This window comes from Phodopus roborovskii, unplaced genomic scaffold, assembly GCF_943737965.1.
Source record: "Phodopus roborovskii unplaced genomic scaffold, PHOROB, whole genome shotgun sequence".
Classification (NCBI taxonomy): domain Eukaryota; kingdom Metazoa; phylum Chordata; class Mammalia; order Rodentia; family Cricetidae; genus Phodopus; species Phodopus roborovskii.
This window is the reverse complement of record NW_026126407.1, coordinates 15,454,137-15,475,274: the sequence shown is the minus strand read 5'-3', so window position 1 is coordinate 15,475,274 and position 21,138 is coordinate 15,454,137. Positions and strand designations below refer to the sequence as shown.

At 37.4% G+C, this 21,138-nt stretch overlaps 1 protein-coding gene across 2 annotated transcripts in view; it reads right to left on the bottom strand.

Moving 5' to 3' along the window:
• Window positions 1-21,138, bottom strand: part of Map2k4 (mitogen-activated protein kinase kinase 4) — a 91,693-nt gene that overhangs the window by 6,688 nt on the left and 63,867 nt on the right. For both annotated transcript variants that reach the window (XM_051180377.1, XM_051180378.1), the window contains 5 exons: window positions 20,928-21,047; window positions 12,177-12,296; window positions 9,841-9,892; window positions 7,288-7,415; window positions 1,619-1,696 (listed from right to left, as the gene is read on the bottom strand). In XM_051180377.1, coding sequence (XP_051036334.1) covers window positions 1,619-1,696; window positions 7,288-7,415; window positions 9,841-9,892; window positions 12,177-12,296; window positions 20,928-21,047 — 498 coding nt within the window. The remainder of the gene's footprint in view (window positions 1-1,618; window positions 1,697-7,287; window positions 7,416-9,840; window positions 9,893-12,176; window positions 12,297-20,927; window positions 21,048-21,138) is intronic.

Here is a 21,138-nt window from a genome sequence, read left to right as displayed (position 1 = left end):
GTGCCTTCTATGGTGAGGGACTACTTTCTTTAAGAGAATCCTAAGAGAACTGAAACACTTTGTTCCTAAACAAAGCTTTGCTAAAACAGCTTAAAGGAACTTGTGTAAACTGTTTCTCAGTTAAAACTTTTTACAGATGCGGTGTGCAATTCAGTGGTAGAGCTCTCACCTATATGCCTAAGACCTTGGTATAATTGCCATACCTCCTCCCCAACAAAAACAAAAGAAAAGCAACTTTAAAACAAAATTTCTCTTTAGTGAGGAATTGCTCTGGGTGTATGTACACAGGGTTAGGGTTAGGTGTGTGTGTGTGTGTGTGTGTGTGTGTGTGTGTGTGTGTAGGTATACATGAGTATATCTGTGTGTACAGGTGCGCATGAATATATTTATGTATGTTCATTCACACACAGGTGCATGGAGGGTATGGGGTAACTTTGAATATTGTTCCCCAGGCATCACCAATCTTGGTTTTGACACTGGGTCTCTCTATGACCAAGAATTCACCAAGGAGGCTAGACTGGCTAGCTTTTAGCAAAGCCCAAGGATTCACCTGTCTCAGCCTTGAAGCTGCTCTAGCATTACAAATTCAGGCCATTATACCTGCTCTTGGTATTAGGCTGGTATTTGTGAATTTAAAATACATGCAAGCAATCACCTAAGTGGGAGCAATAGGTCTGCCTATAATCTGTGAACTGGTTTCATGACGAGAAAAAGAGGAGACAGCTGCAGACCTGCTGAGGCAAACTGTTAGCCTCTTTAGAAGAGAGAATCCATTAGTCTGTCAACAGTTCTCACCAAACGTAACAAGGACATGCCATTCTGATTTCAGGAAGAAGTTCCAATTTTTAAAAAATGAGACTGGTGAGCACAAAAAGCTCATTGCTCTAAAACTAAACTAAGGGATCTTGGTTCAAATTGAAATGAGAAGGAAATGTAAGAAAAGGCATTATACATTATCTACCTCACAGAATCCATGTGGGACAGAAACTCTACAGATAATGTAGAAGAAGCTACAGAAGCTATTCAAAAACCAGAAACAAACAACAATCTTAGTAAGGTCTGGAATAACAGTAAACATAAGAAAATAAACATTGGAAAAGAAATGAGTATATAAAAAGTACAGCTTAGACTATGTTCCCTCAAAGTTCTTATGTAGAAGCCAAGACCCAAGGTGATGGCCTCAAGGAGACAGGGCTTGAGGAAGTGACTAGGTCATCAGAGTTCTTGGTGCCTCACAAATAGGATTAGTGCACTTACAAGCCACACCTTAGACAGCCATGTCCCTCATCCATTTTGCTATGTGAAAACAACAACGACAACAGCTTACTCTACAAAATATGTCAAACCCTTGATCTTGGTTTTCGAAGTCTCCAGAAATGCAAGAAATAAATTCCCAGACTTATTAAGATAACCAACTTACAGTACTTTGCTAAAGCACTCCAAACTAGAGCAAATACATTGAAAATTAAATGAAAATTCAATACTGTCTCTAGATAAGATGAAAAGCTTCTGCTTGTTACAAATCATGAAGTTTCTCATTATCCCTTTTCAACATTTTTTACCTCTTAATCTCTTATTATTACATCACTATGACAAAATTGTGCCCACAGAAACATACCAATGTGATCCCCAAACTCCAGACATCAGAGCGGACATCATACCCTTGTCGTGATGCACTTGGGTCTATTCTTTCAGGCTAGAAAACAAAGAGAAGTCAAAGTCATTTATTATGCGAGCCCTAAAGAAACAGGTGAAAGGAAGCAGTAGCTGGGAAGGGAGACAAAACCTCAGCATCTTCCTAGAACTCATGCCCAAGGCCAGGCTAGGAGTTAACAGGAAAACATCACTGTATTAGAAACAAACAACTAACAAAAGACTCCACTGAACTCAATGGCTACATCAGAAAGACTGTGCTGGCTAGTCATATGTCAACTCAATACAAGGGAGAGTCATCAAAGAGAAGAGAGCCTCAGATGGGGTAAACAAAACAAACATAAACAAAACACCTCCATAAGATCTGGCTGTAAAGCATTTTCTTAATTAGTGTTGGGGGTAGGGAGACAGCCCATTATGGGTGGCCATCCTTGGACTGGTGGTGCTGTGTTCAGAAGAAAGCAGGCTGAACAAGCCATGGGGAGCAAGCCAGTAAGCAGCTCCTGTGCATGGCCTCTGAATCAGCGCCTGCCTCCAAGTTCCTGCCCTATTTGAGTTCCTATCCTGACTTCTTGGATGATGAATTGCTATGTGGAAGTGAAAACACCCTTTCCTCACCTACTTGCTTTTGCTCATAGTGTTCCATCAGGGCAATAACCCTAACCAACATGGGAACTATATTATAGTCTTTCTGAATTTCTCCCCTAAAATTCACGGCCCTGGCAAAGCTGAAACAAAAATTGGTAACTAGGAAGAAGCAGGAGGAAGACAATGTCAACTTTTTGATTCTCTCAGCCTTTGCTCAATGGTCAAGATTGATCACAACGTACTAGAAACAATCAAACAAACAAACAAAAAGCAAAGCAAGAACTGACATAACTATACTAGACCACCCTTTAATTCTTCTCAATAAGGTTAAACTTATTACTTAAATTGCCTTTAAAGATGTATGCCTATGAATCATTTTAGCCAAATTAAAACATAATAGTGTAAAATATCATCCTATGAGCAGCAAAACAAAAAAGTTTTTAGTAATTTCCATGAAGGAAACATTTTAATATTTCCTTGAAATTAGGTAACATTTTTATAAAGTGTGTCAATGGATGCAGAAGAACAGCATGAGAGTGTATCAGAGATAACAATGGGTTGTTCCTGGAGTCTGACAGTAATTGCTACTAAAAGAAACATCTCAAGTGTAATAGTTGTAACTACACCACTAATTTGGAGACCTATGCATTTTAATTTGAAAACAAGTACTGTGCTGCATCAATATTCACTGAAAGCTATTTACATTGTTGTTATATCATTACTTTATTGAAAATGATACACACTACACAGAAACACTGACTATTCAACCATAGTAGAAAACATTGTCCCAGCATCACTAATCCATACTAGTATAAGACACACACACACACAATATATATATATGCAACAATGCATAGCACATTCTGAGATGATGAGATAAACTAGAAATCATGAGTATCTTCAAACTCTAACCTTATCTTTCAATCATCAAATATTTTGAGAGAAAAAAAAATACCAAGTAACATGTGGATCAAAAAAGTTTCAAGAAGTAGAAAAATCTATTTTGAACTACATAAAAAATAGATTCCAACCTAGGCCTGGCAGAATGTGGCAGAGTCTTACTAAGAGCGAAATCGACTCCTTAAAGCAAATAATGGAGAAGATGTCTCGGATCATCACCCAGATGTACAGACTAAGAAACTAGAAAATCAAACATCAAACAAACACAACAGCAACAATAGCCACAAAAAAGAAAAGAAATCAGACACGAGGAACTGAGCTTCAGGAAGTAATAAAGACACTAAGCTAAATAAAGTAGGAATTAAAAAATAAAAAAAGAAGTCAACAAAGCCACAGCACTTCTTGGGCAATAGCAGAATCACACACTGAAGGCCAGAGTTAAGCAGACCAAGAAAACGAGAAAATCTTGACATTTCTAAACAAGAATGAAGGCTGGGAATTCCTATTGACCTGAAAGCAACAAACAAATGAAACCCTCTGATATGGGGTTGGGAGAAGTGCCCAAGTATGCATGTGTAACTGAGGAGCTAGTAACAGCTGGTGGCTGCTACAGGAGAGAAGGTCAGGTCTTTCTGAAGACCTGTGATAGATAGATCAGTCACACTCCAGTGGCTAGATGGCTGCAAATCTAGGAGTATATGGTTAGCACAAATTGGACTTGAGAGTGGGTCTGAGAGGAAATGGAAGAAGACAGAGGCATGGATATGATCCAAAGCACTATGGAGTTCTAAAAAATAATAAAAAATATATTTTAAAAGGAAAATAAAAACCTATCAAGACAATAAAGAAATACAAATAATCACAGAAGTATATTTTATAAATGAATTTGTCATTAAAAACCATCCAACAAGCTAGGTGTCATGGCTCACACCTATAATCTCAATGCTGGGGAGACTAAGGCAAGAGGGTTACCATAAGTCCAAAGTAAGCTTGGGCTGTATAGCAGGTACCAGGATATTCTGGGCTACAGTGAAAGACCCCCTCTTAAAAGAAAAATGGAGAGTCTCCCAGAAACAGGCTCACATTAAGATGAGTTCACTAATCCCTTTCAAATCTGCAAGCCATCTTATACAAATTTTATTTCAAAAGACAATAAAATAAAATAATTAAAAAAAAAAAAAAAAGGTTCCCAACTCATTCCACGATGCCACTAAAAGCTCTTAGGAAAACCTGACACAGACAGTACAAGACAATGCCCCCCCTTACACAAAGGCACAGAACTCACTAGCAACATAGGTAAATCCAACACAACCACAGAAGAGCTAATGCATCAGGACCAGTACACTCTGTCTTAGGAAGAGCCTTATACATGTAACATGAATGGAATACACATTCATATAATGGGGAAAATCTATATGGTCAATAACTTTAGCTTCTGACAAAACTCAAATTCAAACCCAGTAATAATGGCAATACCAACAAGTCTTAGCATATTAAGAATAGATAAAAGCACTCAATTCATCAAAGAAATACAAAACAACCTAGAGTTAATTCCAGAAACAACACTTTCTAATGGAGATGTCCACCTCTGCTATTTTAGCTTCTCTACACTGAGGGGGTGGGGGGAACTATAAAAGCCACTACACAAAGGCATTTCTGGTGAACCCAGTACTTACAAAATGGAGGTTGAAGCAGAAAGATCTCAAATTTGGAGTCAGCATGGGCTTTATAAGACCTTGTTTCAAGAACACAAGCAAAAGGCATTTCTGACATGTTACAATGTATCAAGGAGAGTCAAGCAACCTCCTCTTGCTATGGCCTTGAAACCACAACTCTACACAAGAACACAGAAACTGCTTCTTTCTTTAAACGTTATCTGAATTTCGAGCAGTTTGCTGTATCTGGGCCACAGCTACATCTTTTAAGACTTGTATGAATCAAAAGTAATTCTTAAGGAACATCACACAGTTAATGCTAATGTTTGGGTTTGTTTTTGTTCCTAAGTGTTCTGGTGCTAGAGGCTTGGTCCGGGAGTTGTCAGTAGTAAGACAGATAATCATTTAGAAAATGACCATTAAGAGGTGAGGCCTCTAAAGAGGTTAGCTGGTCAAGGGGGGACTCAGAAAGAATTGGCAATGGGCTTTTAAGTCAGGTCTCCTGGGAATGGGTTATTATAAAACAGGGCCCTTTAGCCCTTTCTGCATAGAGACAATTCCTTTTCCATTTCTTCGCCATATTGTGGTAAAGCCAAAGGCTCTCACCAGAAGCAAACAGATGAGGGCCACCCAATCTTCAACTTTCAGCCTCTAAAATTAGAAGTTCAACATTCTTTCCCTACAAGTACTCAGCTCTAGGCATTCTACTATCACAAGAACAGCAATAAAATCATACTGTCATAGGGAAAATTGCTCCAGATAACCTTAGCACTAAGCCAGCTCTAAGCCAGGTAATATGCTCAGTTATTCTCTGGGCTGCATAGTTACTGAATGTGTTAATTATGGCAGTTACCAAATGTGTCTAATCATTCTTATTTCTTGCCTTTGAATCTGCTAAGTCACTTGTTCCTAATTAACATGAAAATAGTATTTTCTAAATTGCATCTCTCAAGTGAGACAACATTCACAAAGATTAAATTCTAAAAGAAAATGTCTTTTTATCTACATACATACACTTATACATTTTTGTTTATAGAAAAAATGAATTAAAGAATCTAATAAACTTAGGGTACTGACAATGCAACAATTCTAAAGTAGTGTCAACACTGAAACATTTAATGTGCAATACTTTCCAAACATGGAGCCCATGTATATACAGCAAGATAATATATGCAAAGAATAGGTAGCATTGTATTTCCCATGATCACACACTGAGGTAAGAAACAGAACTGATGGCAAACTGACTTCCAAGTGAAGTAGGGAAGAAAATATATTCAAGGTTTTGAATGAAAATGAAATCTGAGGAGGTACCAGGCCCATCCATCAGAGCATGCTAGAAAAAAAAATGAGCATATACCTTGTGATTGTTCTTACTTAAAATTTCCATAGCACTTATAGACACAATCATGAAGGAAGCAATGAAGGAAAGAAAAACTTTATTCAACTCTTAGCTAACCTGTATTTTTTAAAAGGTTCTTAGAGGCATGACAGCTCAGTGAGTAAAGGTACTTGTTGAGAGAGACTGGCAACCTCAGTTCAATTCTTAGAAGCTAAGTAAAGGTAGAGAGAGATAACTGACTCCATTAAGGTGTCCTCTGACCTCCACATGCTCCATGGCATGCATGTCCCCACCAACGATGATTTAAAATGGCTACAATACTGAAACAGACTAACAGAAAAGGCTCAAGGCTCAATAAACAACAGCAAACTTTATCAACACTTACAGGAGCATGCTGGTCTCCTCTAAGGGACCATGGACACTAAAGGAAAAGAATTGGCACCCATGGGGGAAAATATTAAAATATAGACATCAAACACAAATCAAATGGAGTCCAAAATCTGGGCTGTGGAACAGGCCTTGCAAATTCATGGGGATAAGGTAATCAGAGAAGCTCTGAAAGGATAGTGTCCATCTGTCTTCCTGAGGAGAAAGCTGCTTCCTGCTAAATACCTAAGGCCAATCTCTAGCTTTGCAGTTATCACTGTGTTCCATCCATCCCTGAAGTAAGACATCACTATTACAGCACAGCTACAGACTCTGTAAGATACACTGCATTCTGCCAGGAACTGCCTTCCTGTACCTACTCTTCTGCAACTTGTAACAGCATCTTTTAGCGGCCTAGAATACCCATCTCTCAACTGATACTGATTATCTATTACGGCCAAGAAAGTACAAGAGATAGAGGGAACACAAAGACATGGACAATTTATCACATGGTTGATTGGGTGAGTTTGATATAATGAAAACAAAAAATCAGGAAAGACTATAAATGCTAAACACCAAACAAGAGGATTAATGTGTATATGGGAGTGTACCAAAATAATTTCATAATGTTTTCAGAAGTTAAAACGAGCTTAGAAATGCTTAGGGAGAGAAATATTCTAGCACAGTGAAGCTGCATGGCTGAAGGCAGATCCTTACACCTAGCACCAAAGTACACAGGCTCTCTATGAGATGACTGCTAAGCAAGAGACTTGGCTGCACACTTACTGCCATATACGGCCTACACCCAGCATCTCTTGTCTTAGCAATGGAGTCCACAAGCTGTCCACTGATGCCAAAATCACAGAGCTTAATATTTCCACTTCTGTCCAGAAGAATATTAGAAGGTTTGATATCTGCAAGAGATATATGCCATTCAGTATACAACTCATCAATCAAGCAACTCTAAAGTACTACAGTTGAAACTACTGATAATTTTGAGTCCTTAAATTCAAATATACAAAAAACAAAACTTCACTTAGTTTTAAACATACATCAATAACTAAGACCAAAGATGGTGTCTCATCCCTGTAATCCCAGTACTTGTGACAGTGTTGGGGGAGGATTACTTTGAGGCCAACCTGGGCTACAGAGTTAAAATATTGTTCATAAAACTAAAAAGAGACTAGAACTGTAATGTAACAGTCAAACGCCTTTCACCATTACAATTTAACAAGCCCAAAGACAAGTCATGCTTTTCTGCAGGCAGAACAAGGTATGATCTTTATCAGATAATATACTAAGCTTATTTTCAAAAGATGTCAACAATTATACAACAAAGTATAAGGTATACCAGTCATGAACCAACAATTTCATTAAGTATAGCTTTAATTTATGAAATTATTTTAAAGGAAATTATCCTCAAAAACGCAATTATTTCTAAAAGATTTTTAAGATTAATTTTTACTTGTGTGTGTGTGTGTGTGTGTGTGTGTGTGTGTGTGTGTGTGTAGTAGTGAGATATTCACTTTGTTCGCACCTGTGGCACAGACCACGCCCATTTGGGGTGGGGACAAGGGCAGACATTTCCTGGGAGAACTAAGTCTGAGGAAGGGGCTCCAGGAGCTCTCTTGCTTGTAGCACCGGGACAGGAGTACATCTGGAGGCATCCTTGGGACCAGGAAACTGCTGGTGTTCATCTGTCTATGTTGTAAGTTATTTCTCCCTGAATAAAATCTATTTGGCCTATTTGTTTCTCCTGATCCTTATTGAACCTCAATTTTCAAGTGTAGGCCAAGTATATGAGGAGAGACCCTGAGAGGCCAGAAGACATCAGATATCCTGGAGCTGGAGTTATGGGAGCCTATGAGCCACCCACTGTGGGTGCTGGGGCAGAATCTGGGTCCTCTGGAAAGCAGCAAGTACTTTTAACTGCTGAGCCAATTCTCAGCCCCTCTCAGGGTTTTCTGATCTTAAGTGGCTTTCTCCAGTTTCTCCCAACCAACTTTCCCTTAGACTCATTTCTATGACAGAGTTGCTGTCCCTTTGGTCAGCATGCAGAGAGCCAAAGCTCCTCTTCACTGATAATCACTACCATGTGCCAATGAGCTGTCAAATATTCCCCTATACTTGCCAATTCTCTACTTCTATCACAATCTTTCTATCTATTTCATTATCAGTATCATGGAAAACTTAACAAATTTAGACACAGAAAACAACTATATATAACTTGAAAAGTTCAGAAAAGCTCCCCTACAATAATAGAGCCAGAAGATCGCCTCTTAAAAACATCCGTTCCTAATCTTCCCATCCTTCCTGTAGGACCTGCATCTTGTCAAGGCTTCTATTCACACCGCCAAATGTGCCCCCTGACTAGTCTCAGCTTTATCAGGGTCTGTCTTATGCTCTTAGAGCAGGGGACAATTCTAGCAAATGTGACAGAAAATACAAACTTTTTTTTTTTTTTTTTTTTTTTTTTTAAAGTCTCTGCTGCTAAAAACAGCCATCCAGGAAGTTATCCTTTATTCAGGACACTGTTGGGTCTAGAGGTGGTAGTGAGAGCTGGGCTGGTCATTAATGCCAAGCAATCAAAGCTTTTACAAAGAGGGCATGTTTTAGGGAAGTTTCACTTTATAATGGGAATTTTAAGTCTCTTTTACAAACACATGCTCTAAAGTGAGAAGAAACATTTCATAGGAGAAATACCATGGCTTTAAAATGCTTGCGTACAGGAGCTGGGGATATAGTTAAGTGGTAGGGAGCACTTGTCCAGCACACACAGGACATGGGTTCAATTCCCAGAAATGGGGGGGGGTGCCTTAAGGTGCTGTCTCCTCAGATTCTTCTTTGGATGTCTGCACAATCACTCTTACACTTTGACTGGATGCAGTCATCAATTACACTGAGCAATGAGTGAATTGTTTTTAGCCATTCATGCTACCCTTTTATTAATTTTTATTGGCACATTTGAACTGTACAAAGAGGCTTCATTATCAACAGTAGCTATTTCTAATTAAGATCAATAATCTGTAGCAAAATGCAATTTTAAACCCATACACTTACTAAGTTAGATGGAAATTTAAAGAATCCCAGGGGAGAGAAAGCTGATTATTAAGGGTATAAAGCATTTGGATTTTTCTCTGTGCTTGTTTCATTAGTTGAGTTTTGTGGGGTTTTTTTTTTTTTTTTTTTTTTTTTTTGTTTTTTGTTTTTGTTGGCCACAAACACACTTATTCCATGGAAGTTTACATAGTATTATGGCAGATTTCATTAAAAAAATGTTTTAACCAATACAAGGAGAAAAGGCTGACTTCTATGCCACAGAAAGCAATCCATACCCACCTCTGTGAATAATTTTCAAGTTTTCTTTTAAGTGGTTTAGTGCTTTCACAGTCTAGGGAGAAAAAGAAGAGGTGGGATAAAGATCTTGTGTTTTTAATAAAATAGCCCAACAACCTATAACGAGTAATAGCATCCATAGCCCCCTGTACACTTTCTCAGCTTAGCATTTCAAATGCTATCCTGTATTTTGAATGATGATGGCATATAATTTTACATAAAAAGTTGACTTTACATGGCCCTCTCTGACAATGAAGAAGACAGTAACATGACTTATGTATTAAATAACTAAAATATTGTATTTTGTACCTCAAACCTGTACAATCATAAAAACAGTACCAGTTCATTGGACTGATTCTACTACCCATGATGGTGATAATTTCCATAAACCCTCAGTTCCTCACACTCATTCACTAAACCCCTGAAGTAAGTTCTGCAGATCAGACATATCTGCTCAGCCAACAGCAATTTAGCTTGTCCTGGGTCTATTCATTATTAGAAATCATAGGCTTCTTCAGAAAGGGAGGCAACAGAAACTTGACAACAGGGCAACACATTTGCTGTTAAAAAAGAAAGGGAGAAAGGGAGGGAGGGAGGGAGGGAGGGAGGGAGGGAGGGAGGGAGGGAGGGAGGGAGGTCAGAGGGATTATATGAGGAGCGTAGAAAAAACCAACTTGTGTTATCTGAAAAACTCTTCCTGTGTGTTCACTGATCTGTTAATTAGCAAGAAACTTTACAGAAAGTAATTTAAAATGTGCTTAATATATAAGGTGATCACCTAGTGTGAAAAACACAAAGACACGTGAACTAAATAAGTTATTCATGTGTATACTATATATATTACAATACATGATAAAATAACTCTGTATTTGTTTTCCAAATCTCACAGCCATCCTATTATGTTGTAGTTAAGGGTGAGATTATAAAATGAGGCTGTAGAGGTTATGACCATCAACAACTTAAAACTGTAAATACCAAAGCAAATTACTATTTTCATGCTTTCGGATTTACCATCTGTAAAAATGGGATATTACTTACCATAGAGTTAACAAGAAAATTATATTATAGAATCTTGGCTCAACACAAATAATATTTACTCGCCATTAGCTACCATGATTATTCTATTATTGTATAGTACTACAATACTAACCTACTGTATAGTACTATTATATTCTAATATTGTGAACAGTGGCAAGTTCAAGACAACAGTAGCTTGGTACAATGGAGGGATGACTAAACAAATTATCAATATTTACAATTCATCTAAGCAATGAATAAGTTTCTAGTTCAACTCAGTTTACTCTATAGTATTATATGAAAGAACATATGTCTTAAAACTTAGCTAGCTCATAAAAAATTAAATTTAATCAATTTGGCAGTGAACAAAATTTTAACAGAATTACCAATCTCAAAGTAACTTAGTATGGTTTAATCAAAAATTGAAAAGTCTAATAGATACACACATCTCTTACAACTGAAATAGAGTTTAGAAATTATTTATATTTTTAAATCAGTTTCATTAACTTTAGACATCACTAAATTAGCAACTGACAAATAAACTAAATTGAAAGAAATCAGAAGTAACCACAGTGTGACTTAGCTCACACACCAACTAAATAGACCAGTATCTCTGGCTCAGGTTCTCAGGGGTTCTAATGTCTTATTAATTTTGTTTTCTAAAAAAAAAAAAAAAAAAAAAAAAAAAAAGAAGTTGCCCTTTTCATTGTAAAATAAATTATACACACTCATCAAATAAAATATGAGAACAAGAAAACAAGTGAATGTGAATTCAGTTTTCAAACCACAGCACATATTTAACAAGAGAACTCTTCACTTTTTGGTGTTCTGATAAAAACTAGGGGATCAAATTAATCATAATGCTAGTTACTAAAATTGCAAGTCAACATTTTAAATGGCTTAAACTGAATAACCCTTAGTCTTAAACCATAGCAAAACATATTTTGTCTAAAGGGCTTCAAAAAACAAACAAACAAACAAACAAACTTCTGCCACTCTGATTAGTTTAGGGATATAATCTACTTAAGATGTTAAAACAACAGGAGAAACAAAAAAAAAATTCCATTTCTAGTTTTACTTAAACCAGTCTGTTACAGTTCTTTTAGATTTGGATGAGAACACCACCGTAGTATTCACAAAACACATTTTGAAAAGTGTTCTTCAGACCTATTGTGTTAATTAGATCACAGAAGTGACTTTATCTCTTATCCTACTAAAACTGATATTCTTAGGAAGGCAACAACAATCCGAAAGCATGTGCATTCAGAAATACCAGCAACTTCACACAGTTATATTCAGTAGTGTGAAAGCCAGATACTTACTGCTAAAGTGATTTTGCCTAAGATCTCTTCTGGAATAACATCATCTAACACACTATATACATATTTGTAAAACTTATCGAACGAGGTAGACATGAGCTCCATACAGATCCAACAGTCGCCCTGTAAAACAACAGATGCTTGTCACCACTACAATCCTAATATTAAACACTGGTGCCTCACCCTAGTTAGGACAGAAACAGAATTAAGAAGGAAGACACCTTTCTCTGCTTTTACACTGAACCTCCAACTCATGATCATTTTCTATTCATCATTAAGAACCTGGAAAAGATATCCTATCTGGGTTTAAACATAACTATGTAGCTAGAGCCTGTTTCCCCCCCCTTTCTCTCTTTCTCTTTCTCTCTCTCTCTCTCCCTCCCTCCCTCTCTCTCTTTTAATTAATTTACTTTTTTCCCCCAAAGGTATGTCTTTGTGTGAGAGAGTGCAGTACCCTCAGAGGCTAACAGAGGGTGTCAAATCCCTTGGGAATAGGGCTACAACAATTGGGTGCTAGAAATTGAACCCAGGTCCTTTACAAGAGCAGTCAACGCTTTTAATGACTGAGCCATCTCTTCAGCCCTATTTTACTCACTCTTAATTTACACAGAAAACTTGTGTGCTTTGATAAAAAATGCTCAGTTGCTATAACTGAGCATAAAATTAGGAAATATATGGAAAACTACCCTTTCTCCTTGACAGAAAAGTTTATCTTGAGAAAGTAAAATTTCTCAAATTAGAAAGCTAAAAAGGAATAGTAAAGGCCACCTTGTTCAAACCAGAAACCTTTGTGGTAAGGTGAGTCAGCTTGCTCAGTATCCCTTTTCCCTGTTTGTTCCATGCAGCGTGTACCACTGTCTAATACAGTACAACTGCTCATTAATTACTTTGTCCTCAGGAAATACTGGCAACAATTAAGACAGTGCAGGAAAGCAATTTTGTCAAAGACACAGGAAGAAGTCTCTGCTTTCTTTCAGTCATTGTGATCAGATAACAGTACAAATAGTATTCTAGTGATAAGCAATTCCTAAGTCACAAACGTGTTTATCTGCATAGGTGAGAAAACCCTGTGCTGTCCTCCCCATCCCACCACTGATGTGAGTCTGCTTTTCACCCTGAGTAGCCATGTTTCTATAGTATGTTATTACATAAACAGTATTGCAATGCTATGCTTCAGGTATCCATAAGGTATTATAATTATTACATTTTATGATTGATATGATTATCATTTACTGTGCCAATATTTATTTATTTATTATGTATACATTGTTCTCCCTGCATGCATGCCTACAGACCAGAGAAGGGCACCAAATCTCATTACAGATGTTTATGAGTCACCATGTTGTTGCTAGGAATTGAACTAGGGATCTCTGGAAGAGCAGGCAGTGCTCTTAACTGCTGAGCCATTTCTCCAGCCTATACTGTGCCAATAGTATATTGGATTTTTTCACAGGTATATGTGCAAGAAAAAAAAATATAAGAGTTTGATAATATCAGAGGTCTCAGGAATCCACTGGATATCTTGAGATGCACTTTGGGCAAATAAGGGGAGCCTGCTGTAGTCATACTGACATTTGATAGAACATCCCATGAATAGGAATACATATTTAATATTCCATAAACTACAGAAAGAAATAACAAAAACTAGAAAACTCTGAACAACTCAAAAAAAGGGAATGGTGTACAACACTGAAGAGTATCTTAAATTCCTTTTCTTGACACTGCTTGTGGAGGTAGGAGAAAAGGTATGAGGAAGGCAGGCAAAGAACTAGCAGCTGTGTCCATCTGAACAGGATATAAAGCACTGACCAAAGTAATACATCATCAACAGCTTTTATGCTGCCACTAATTTATAATACCGATACTTTCAAAGATTTTTCCAGCCTGATCTCTCAAGCCTGTTTTACTGCCCCTTAAGGGAAAATCATTCACTAGCTATGAGTAGAATGAAGCTTTCCAGAGTCTTTTAGGGAAAGTTAGGCCTCATACATAGCACAAGCACATTTAACTCTCAAGTACGAAGAACATACACTAAAGAACACCAAGAGGAGTAATAGGACTAGAACATTTATGTCACTAAGAGACTGGTGAACATATTTTTAAACATTATTTGACCCAATGAACCTTTCATTGCCGTTCTTCAATGCTAACCTTCTACAGGGTTCTAAGAGAATAGTTCTCCTTGAAAAATCAAAACTCTCCACCAAAAACACAAACTCAATTTTATTTTAATCTAATGACACTTTCTCACTAGATTTACAGCTTTTTATTAGAGAAGACTACAGTGCACTCAGATCAGCACCAGCAAATAAGTAATTTCAAGGGTGGAAAGATCCTTCCTTCTGAGATCATAGGAAGCCTGACACTTTGTTTATTTATATATGCCTAGGCCTCTTCCCACCTCATCTATAAAATGAGACTGCCCATCACCCTCTATGGACTATAATAAAGGTCACATTGAGTTCATACATATAAAGTGCCTTGCATGCACTAAAAGCTACAGTTACTGTGTGGATAAGATTGGGGGTCTGAGCAGATGAACAACAGGATGGAAGAAGGAACTGAGAACTGAAGATGAGGAAAAACAGAAAGACTCTCTAGACTTGCAGTTTGTAGGTGCATAACAAAGTTTTCTCTGACATCTCCTTTTGTCCATAGCTGAAAACAGGCAAAAGCCATGAGCCATGCTTGAAGGAAAAGGAAGGAGGGAAGAGAATGGGAGAAAAACCACCAGAGCTGACTGAAAGTGGGGTGACAGTAACAACACTGCCATGTTCAAACCAGAGGTGCCTGGAACACAAAACAAGAAATCCCTGAATGTTCATTTACTGGGAAACAAAGGTAGAAGATGATGAAATCCATACAGGAGTGGATCAAATGAGACAGGAGAAAGACAAACACCACAACAAACTGCAAAATGTTGCCAAAAGACCATTAACAATTTGAGCAAATGAAGACTCCACCATAGATAAAATTAACTTAATAGGTATCTCTAGAGTCTTCCTTACAACAGCTATGGAATCTGAGCAGTCCAGGAAACTTTCTTTATAACAGAATACATTCTAATTCACAAAGCAAGTGTTCACAAAACAAACAAGGAAAAAAAATCAAAATAACAACTTAGACATTATCAAATCAGTAGAAAAGCTAATAAATTATCAATAGCAAGAAAAGGCACAAGTCAAGAGACTGAACAATACTTTCTGGAATGAAGTGTACTAATGGAAGAAATCAAGAAGGAAGCTAGATGCTTTTCAGAACTAAATGAAAATGAAAGCAGTTTGCCAGAACTTCAGAATACACCTACTCCTCTTCTAAGAGGAAAATACACAGCTATGAGTAGTTATACTAAAAGAAAAATTGCAACAATCACAAATAAGTAGCCTAAAATATTCTGAGGTCTTATAAAAATAAGAACATTATTCATCAATGCATAATGAAAGTCAAGGTAAAAATTATTGAAAGAGAGACAAAAAATTACATATAGAAACAATCAAAGAAAAAGCTACCTCTGCCTGGTATGGTGGCTACATCATTAATATCAACACTTCAGGAAGTAGAGGTAGGTAGATCTGAGTTTGAGGTCAGAGCGAGTTCCAGGCCGCCAGAGCTACATAGACAGAATCTGTCTGAGACACACACACACACACACACACACACACACACACACACACACACACACACACACAGAAGGGAGGGAGGGAGGGAGGAAGTTGGTTCTCTAATAAACAAAACCGACAGAACCCTAGTCAATCTAACTAGAGAAAATTAAAATAACAACATATGCCACTGATAGAGGATCACTAGAAATTGCTTTAAAGACATATATAAGTTATATACATAAATACATACACATGTGTATTGCTTTTGTTTTTTGTGATAGGGTTTCTCTGTGTAATAGCCCTACCTGTCCTGAAACTTACTCTTTCAACCAGGCTGGCCTTGAACTCACAGAGATCTGTCTGCCTCTGCCTCCCAAGTGCTGGGATTAAAGCTGTGGGCCACCACTGCACGGCTAAAATATATATTTTCAAAAAACTAGAAAATCTAGGAAAGATAATTTACAGGCATATATAGCTTACCAAAATTAAATCAAGAAGATATGAACAACTAAGCAGATCCACAAAGAGCAATGAAATTGAAGTGGTAATAAAATCCCTCAATAAGGAAAAGCCCAGGAGAGAAAAGACTGACTAATGAATTTGACCAGCTTTTCCAGAAGAGCTAGCATCAGTATCTTCAGATTGTTCCACAAAATAGGAAGGAAAGAATCCACTCTACAAAACTGGCATTACAATAACACTAACCCACACATACACAGGTTATTTTCAGCAAAATACTAGCAAATCAAATTCAAGAACTCCTAAATATCAAGCTGGTTTCAGTAATGTAAGGATTGCTTCACACATACACTTACGTATACTTTTCTGTTGTCATTATAAAGCACCATAACCAAGGCAAATCTTACAAATGTACTTGGACTGACAGGTCTAGAAGAAGAACATATCACAGTGGGAAGACATGGTGGCAAGCAGCAGCAGAAACAGCAGGCTGAATGTTTATATCTTTAAGTACGAGCATGAAGCAGAGAATGAACTGTAACTCTCCACCAACTGGAATTGGGGACCAAGTGTCAAACATCTGAGTTACAGGGGATATTTCTCACTCAAGCCACTACATGCAATAAAATAATACAGCACATTAATAAAACTCAAGGAGAGACTTGCATGATCATCTCAATAGGTACAGACAAGGCTTTTCGACAATGTGCAACATTCCTTCAGGATGAAGGCCCTAAAGAAAACTAAGGTTAGAAGCATAAAAAGCACAGCACAACATAAGGCATATATGACAAACTTATAGCCAAGATTATTGTGAATTAAGAGAACTGAATGCATTTCAACATCAAAAAAGAAACAAGGGTGTCCACTCTCATTTGATGTAATGCTGAAAGTCTTAGCTAGAGCAATGAGACAAGAAAAAGAAATGTAAACGGATACAGATACTAAAGGAAGAAGTCAAACAATCCCTATTTACAAATGGCATAATACCTCCCCCCCCTCTTTTTTTTTTTGCAGCCCTGTCTGTCCTAAGACTTAATTTGTAGACCAGATTGGCCTCAAACTCAAAGAGACCTGCCTCTGCCTCCCAAGTGCTGGAATTAAAGGCATGTACCATCATGACTGGCTGACATAATCCTGATCTTGAAAGACCCTACAAACTCCACCAGAAAACTCTAGATGGGTAATCACAGTAAAGTAGTTGTGGTTTGAATGAGAATGTCCCCATAGGCTCAGATATTTGAACACTTGGTCCCCAGTTAGTAGAAATGTTTGGGAAGGATTAGGCAGTGTGACCTTGTTGGAGGAAGTATGACACTGGGGGTGGGCTTTGTGGTTTCAAAAGCTCATGCCATTCCCAGTTAGCTCTCTTTGCCTTCTGCTTATTGCTATAACAGTCACTGACTCTAGCCCTCTGAAACTGTAAGCCTCAATAAACTCTTTCTTCTATAAGTTGCCTTGGTCATGGTTTCTCTTCATAGCAACAGAAAAGTAACTAAGACATAAACTGTATTCTATATCTACTATGAATGTAAAACTTAGTGGCCTTTTCATGTAGCACCAATGAACTTGCTCAGAAAGAAATTGGGAACAAAATAAAACAAACAAACAAACAAACAAAACAAAACACCCCCCCTTTTTTTAATCAATTTCAAAAAGTAAATAATAAAATACCTAGCAAAACCCTAACAAAAAGGATAAAACTGTAAAGCCTGGAAAAAAGAAACTGAAGAATATACTAGAAGATGGAAAGATCTCTAAGGCACATTAATGGGCAGAATTAACATTGTGATAACTGAAGATAAAAAGTTCCAAAACAACCTACAAGCTCAGTACAGTTCCTGTTCCGGATAGTTTTATATCATCTTGATACAAGCTAGAGTCATCAGAGAAGAGGGAACCTCAATTGAGTTAATGCCTGTATGATTGGGCAGTAGACAAGGCTACAGGGTATTTTTTACATTAATAACTGATCAGGGAGGGCCCAGCCTATTGTGGGTGGGGCTACCGCAAGCTGGAAGTCCTGGGTTCTGTAAGAAAGCAGGCTAAGCAGGCCATGGGAAGCAAGCCAGTATGAAGCAGCACCCCTCGTGGCCTCTGTATTAGTTCCTGCCCTTCTTAAGCTCCTGATCTCACTGGTTTTGATGATGAACTATTATGTAGAACTGTGAATGAAATTAAATCCTTTCCTTTCCAAGTTGGTTTTTGGTCATGGTGTTTCATCACAGCAATAATAACCCTAACCAAGACAGTCCCATCCAAATCTCAGTGGGATTCCACACAGAACTAGTAAGAAAAGCAGATCAAATAACCAAACAAATGAATAAGCAATAATAAAAAGAAACTATGCTGGAGGCATCATAATATCTGATCTAAAACTATCCCAGCAGAGACACAATGGCAAAAATAGTAGTGGTACTACACTGAGACCAAAGATATACAAGATAGGACCCAGAAATAAATCCACAAAGCTACAGCCATAAAACCTTAGACAAATTTGTTAAAAAGTAAAATTACAAAAAAAAAAAAAAAAAAAAAAAAAAAAGCCTCTTCAACAAATAAGGCTGGTTAACTGGGTAATGAATGTAAAAGAAAGAAACTAGGTCCATATCTTACATTCCACACACACACACACACACACACACACACACACACACACACAAAGACTTAATCTAAGACCTATAGGTGCTAGAGGAAAACAAGCACAACATTCCAGGCAGAGGGGCAGGCAGCCAAGGTCTTTTTAACAAGGACTCCAATGGCACAGAAGCAATCCTAAAACTGAAAAATGGGATTCCATGAAATTAAAAAAAGTTCTAAACACCAAAGAAAACTATGAACAGAGCAAAGTAACTTTCTATAGAATGGGGTAAAGTCTTTCCTGTGATGTAACTGACAAAACCTGATCATCCAATCAATAAGTAAGCTAATGAATAGATAATTATCAAAGGAAGAAATACAAATGTCCAAGAAACATTTGAAAGTGATTTTCAAAATGCTTATCCGTCAAGAAAACACAAATTAAAACTGCTTTGAGATTGCATCCCACCTCATCAAAATGGCTCTCATGAAGAAAACAAATGCCAATGGAGACATAGAAAGAGAGCAACCTTGAAAACTGCCGGTAGGAGTGTAAACTTGTACAGTCATTATGAAAATCAGTAGAGACACTCCTCAAAAACACTACAAGTAGAACTATCACATGATCCAGCCATAACCACTCCCAGGTACACATCTGAAGATCTTAATCATCCCATTGGAGATGCTAACACATTCACAACAGTCAAAGTATGGAACAAGCCTTGATGTCTACCAACAGAAGAATGGACTTTTTAAAATGTGGTACATATATACAATGGAATTTCACTCCTTTGTACAGAATGAAATTACATCTGCTGCAGAAAAAAAAAAATGGATGAGACAGAAAATAATCATATGAAGCAAAATGAGCCAGATTTCAGAAAGATAAATACTACATATTTTCTGCCACATGCATACTATAATACATATGTAAACACACACACACAAACACAGAGACATATATATATATATACATATATACACATACATATATATGTATATGCGCATGTATACACACACACACACACACACACACACACACACAGAGAGGGGGGGTATGAAATTAGAAAAGGAACTGGGGGAAGGAAGAGGTCTGAAGGAGAGAGTAAATAAGGTGTATTAAAACACTGACATGAGAGCAGAAAAGCTGACCATTAGAAGAAAATGGAAGGTGTTCAGCAAGAGGGAGTGTGGTAGTTTGAAAGAAATTGGTCCCCAAAAGGAATGGCATTGTTAGGAGGTGTTGGAGGAAGTGTGTCACTGTGGGGGACAGGCTTTGAGGTCTGTTTTGCTCAAAATTCCCTCAGCGAGACAGTCGGTTGACTCCCTGCTGCCTTCTGGTCAAGATGTAGCCAGCACCACATCTGCCTGCATGCCAACATGCTCCCAACATTGTGATGACAATGGACTGAACCTCTGAAATTGTAAGTTACCACCTCAATTAAATGTTTTCTTTGTAAGAGATGCCATGGTTATGGTGTCCCTTCACAGTAATAAAGAAAAGCCCACCTAAGACAGAGACAAAGAAAAACAAGGAAGGGAAGATGGGTGGGGCAAATAAGAATGAAGAGTAACATAATATGTACACAATGGGGGCTACAGGAAGGAAAGGGGGAAAGTGATATGCCTATTTTAATTTTATTTTTAAAAACTAAAAATGTCACCATGACACTCATTACTAACCAAAAAAAAAAAAAAATTAAGCATTGATTTTTAAAAATCTACATTGAAGTACTGACACACAGATGTGTCACACTCTTTACATAAAACCTATGGAAATCAGAAGTAGCAACTATAAATATACAAAACTTCACATTTCTGTTGATGATAATCATCCTTTAATGTATGAGAAGCTGTGAGCCCAAATTTCACTGGCATTCCTCTCTACAACTAGTAAGAAAAGCAAAACAAAAGCATACAAATGAGTAGCCAAAGCGATCCTAAGCAGAATAACCTATAGGTTAACTTGGATGGCTCTGTACTATAATAACGGGAGATAACTTCCTTGTTAATGGGTCACTTTGCTGAAGATCAGAACTTTATCCTGCCCATTTCTTACACATTCAAATTAGATATTCATTTATCAGCTGAAACCCCAACAGTTTACCCTTACCTCTCTGAAGAGTGCACCATAGAACTGAACAATGTATGGGCAATCACTACTCCGCATTACTACATCCAAATCCATGAGAAGTTGTTTTTGTTCTTTTTCATCCACGGTTGACCGTATTCTCTGGAAAAGAATGATAACAGATGTCATGCAAACAAAATAGATTTAGAAACTTGAGTAAAACCTTTGTCAGAGCACTGAAAATTACCAAACT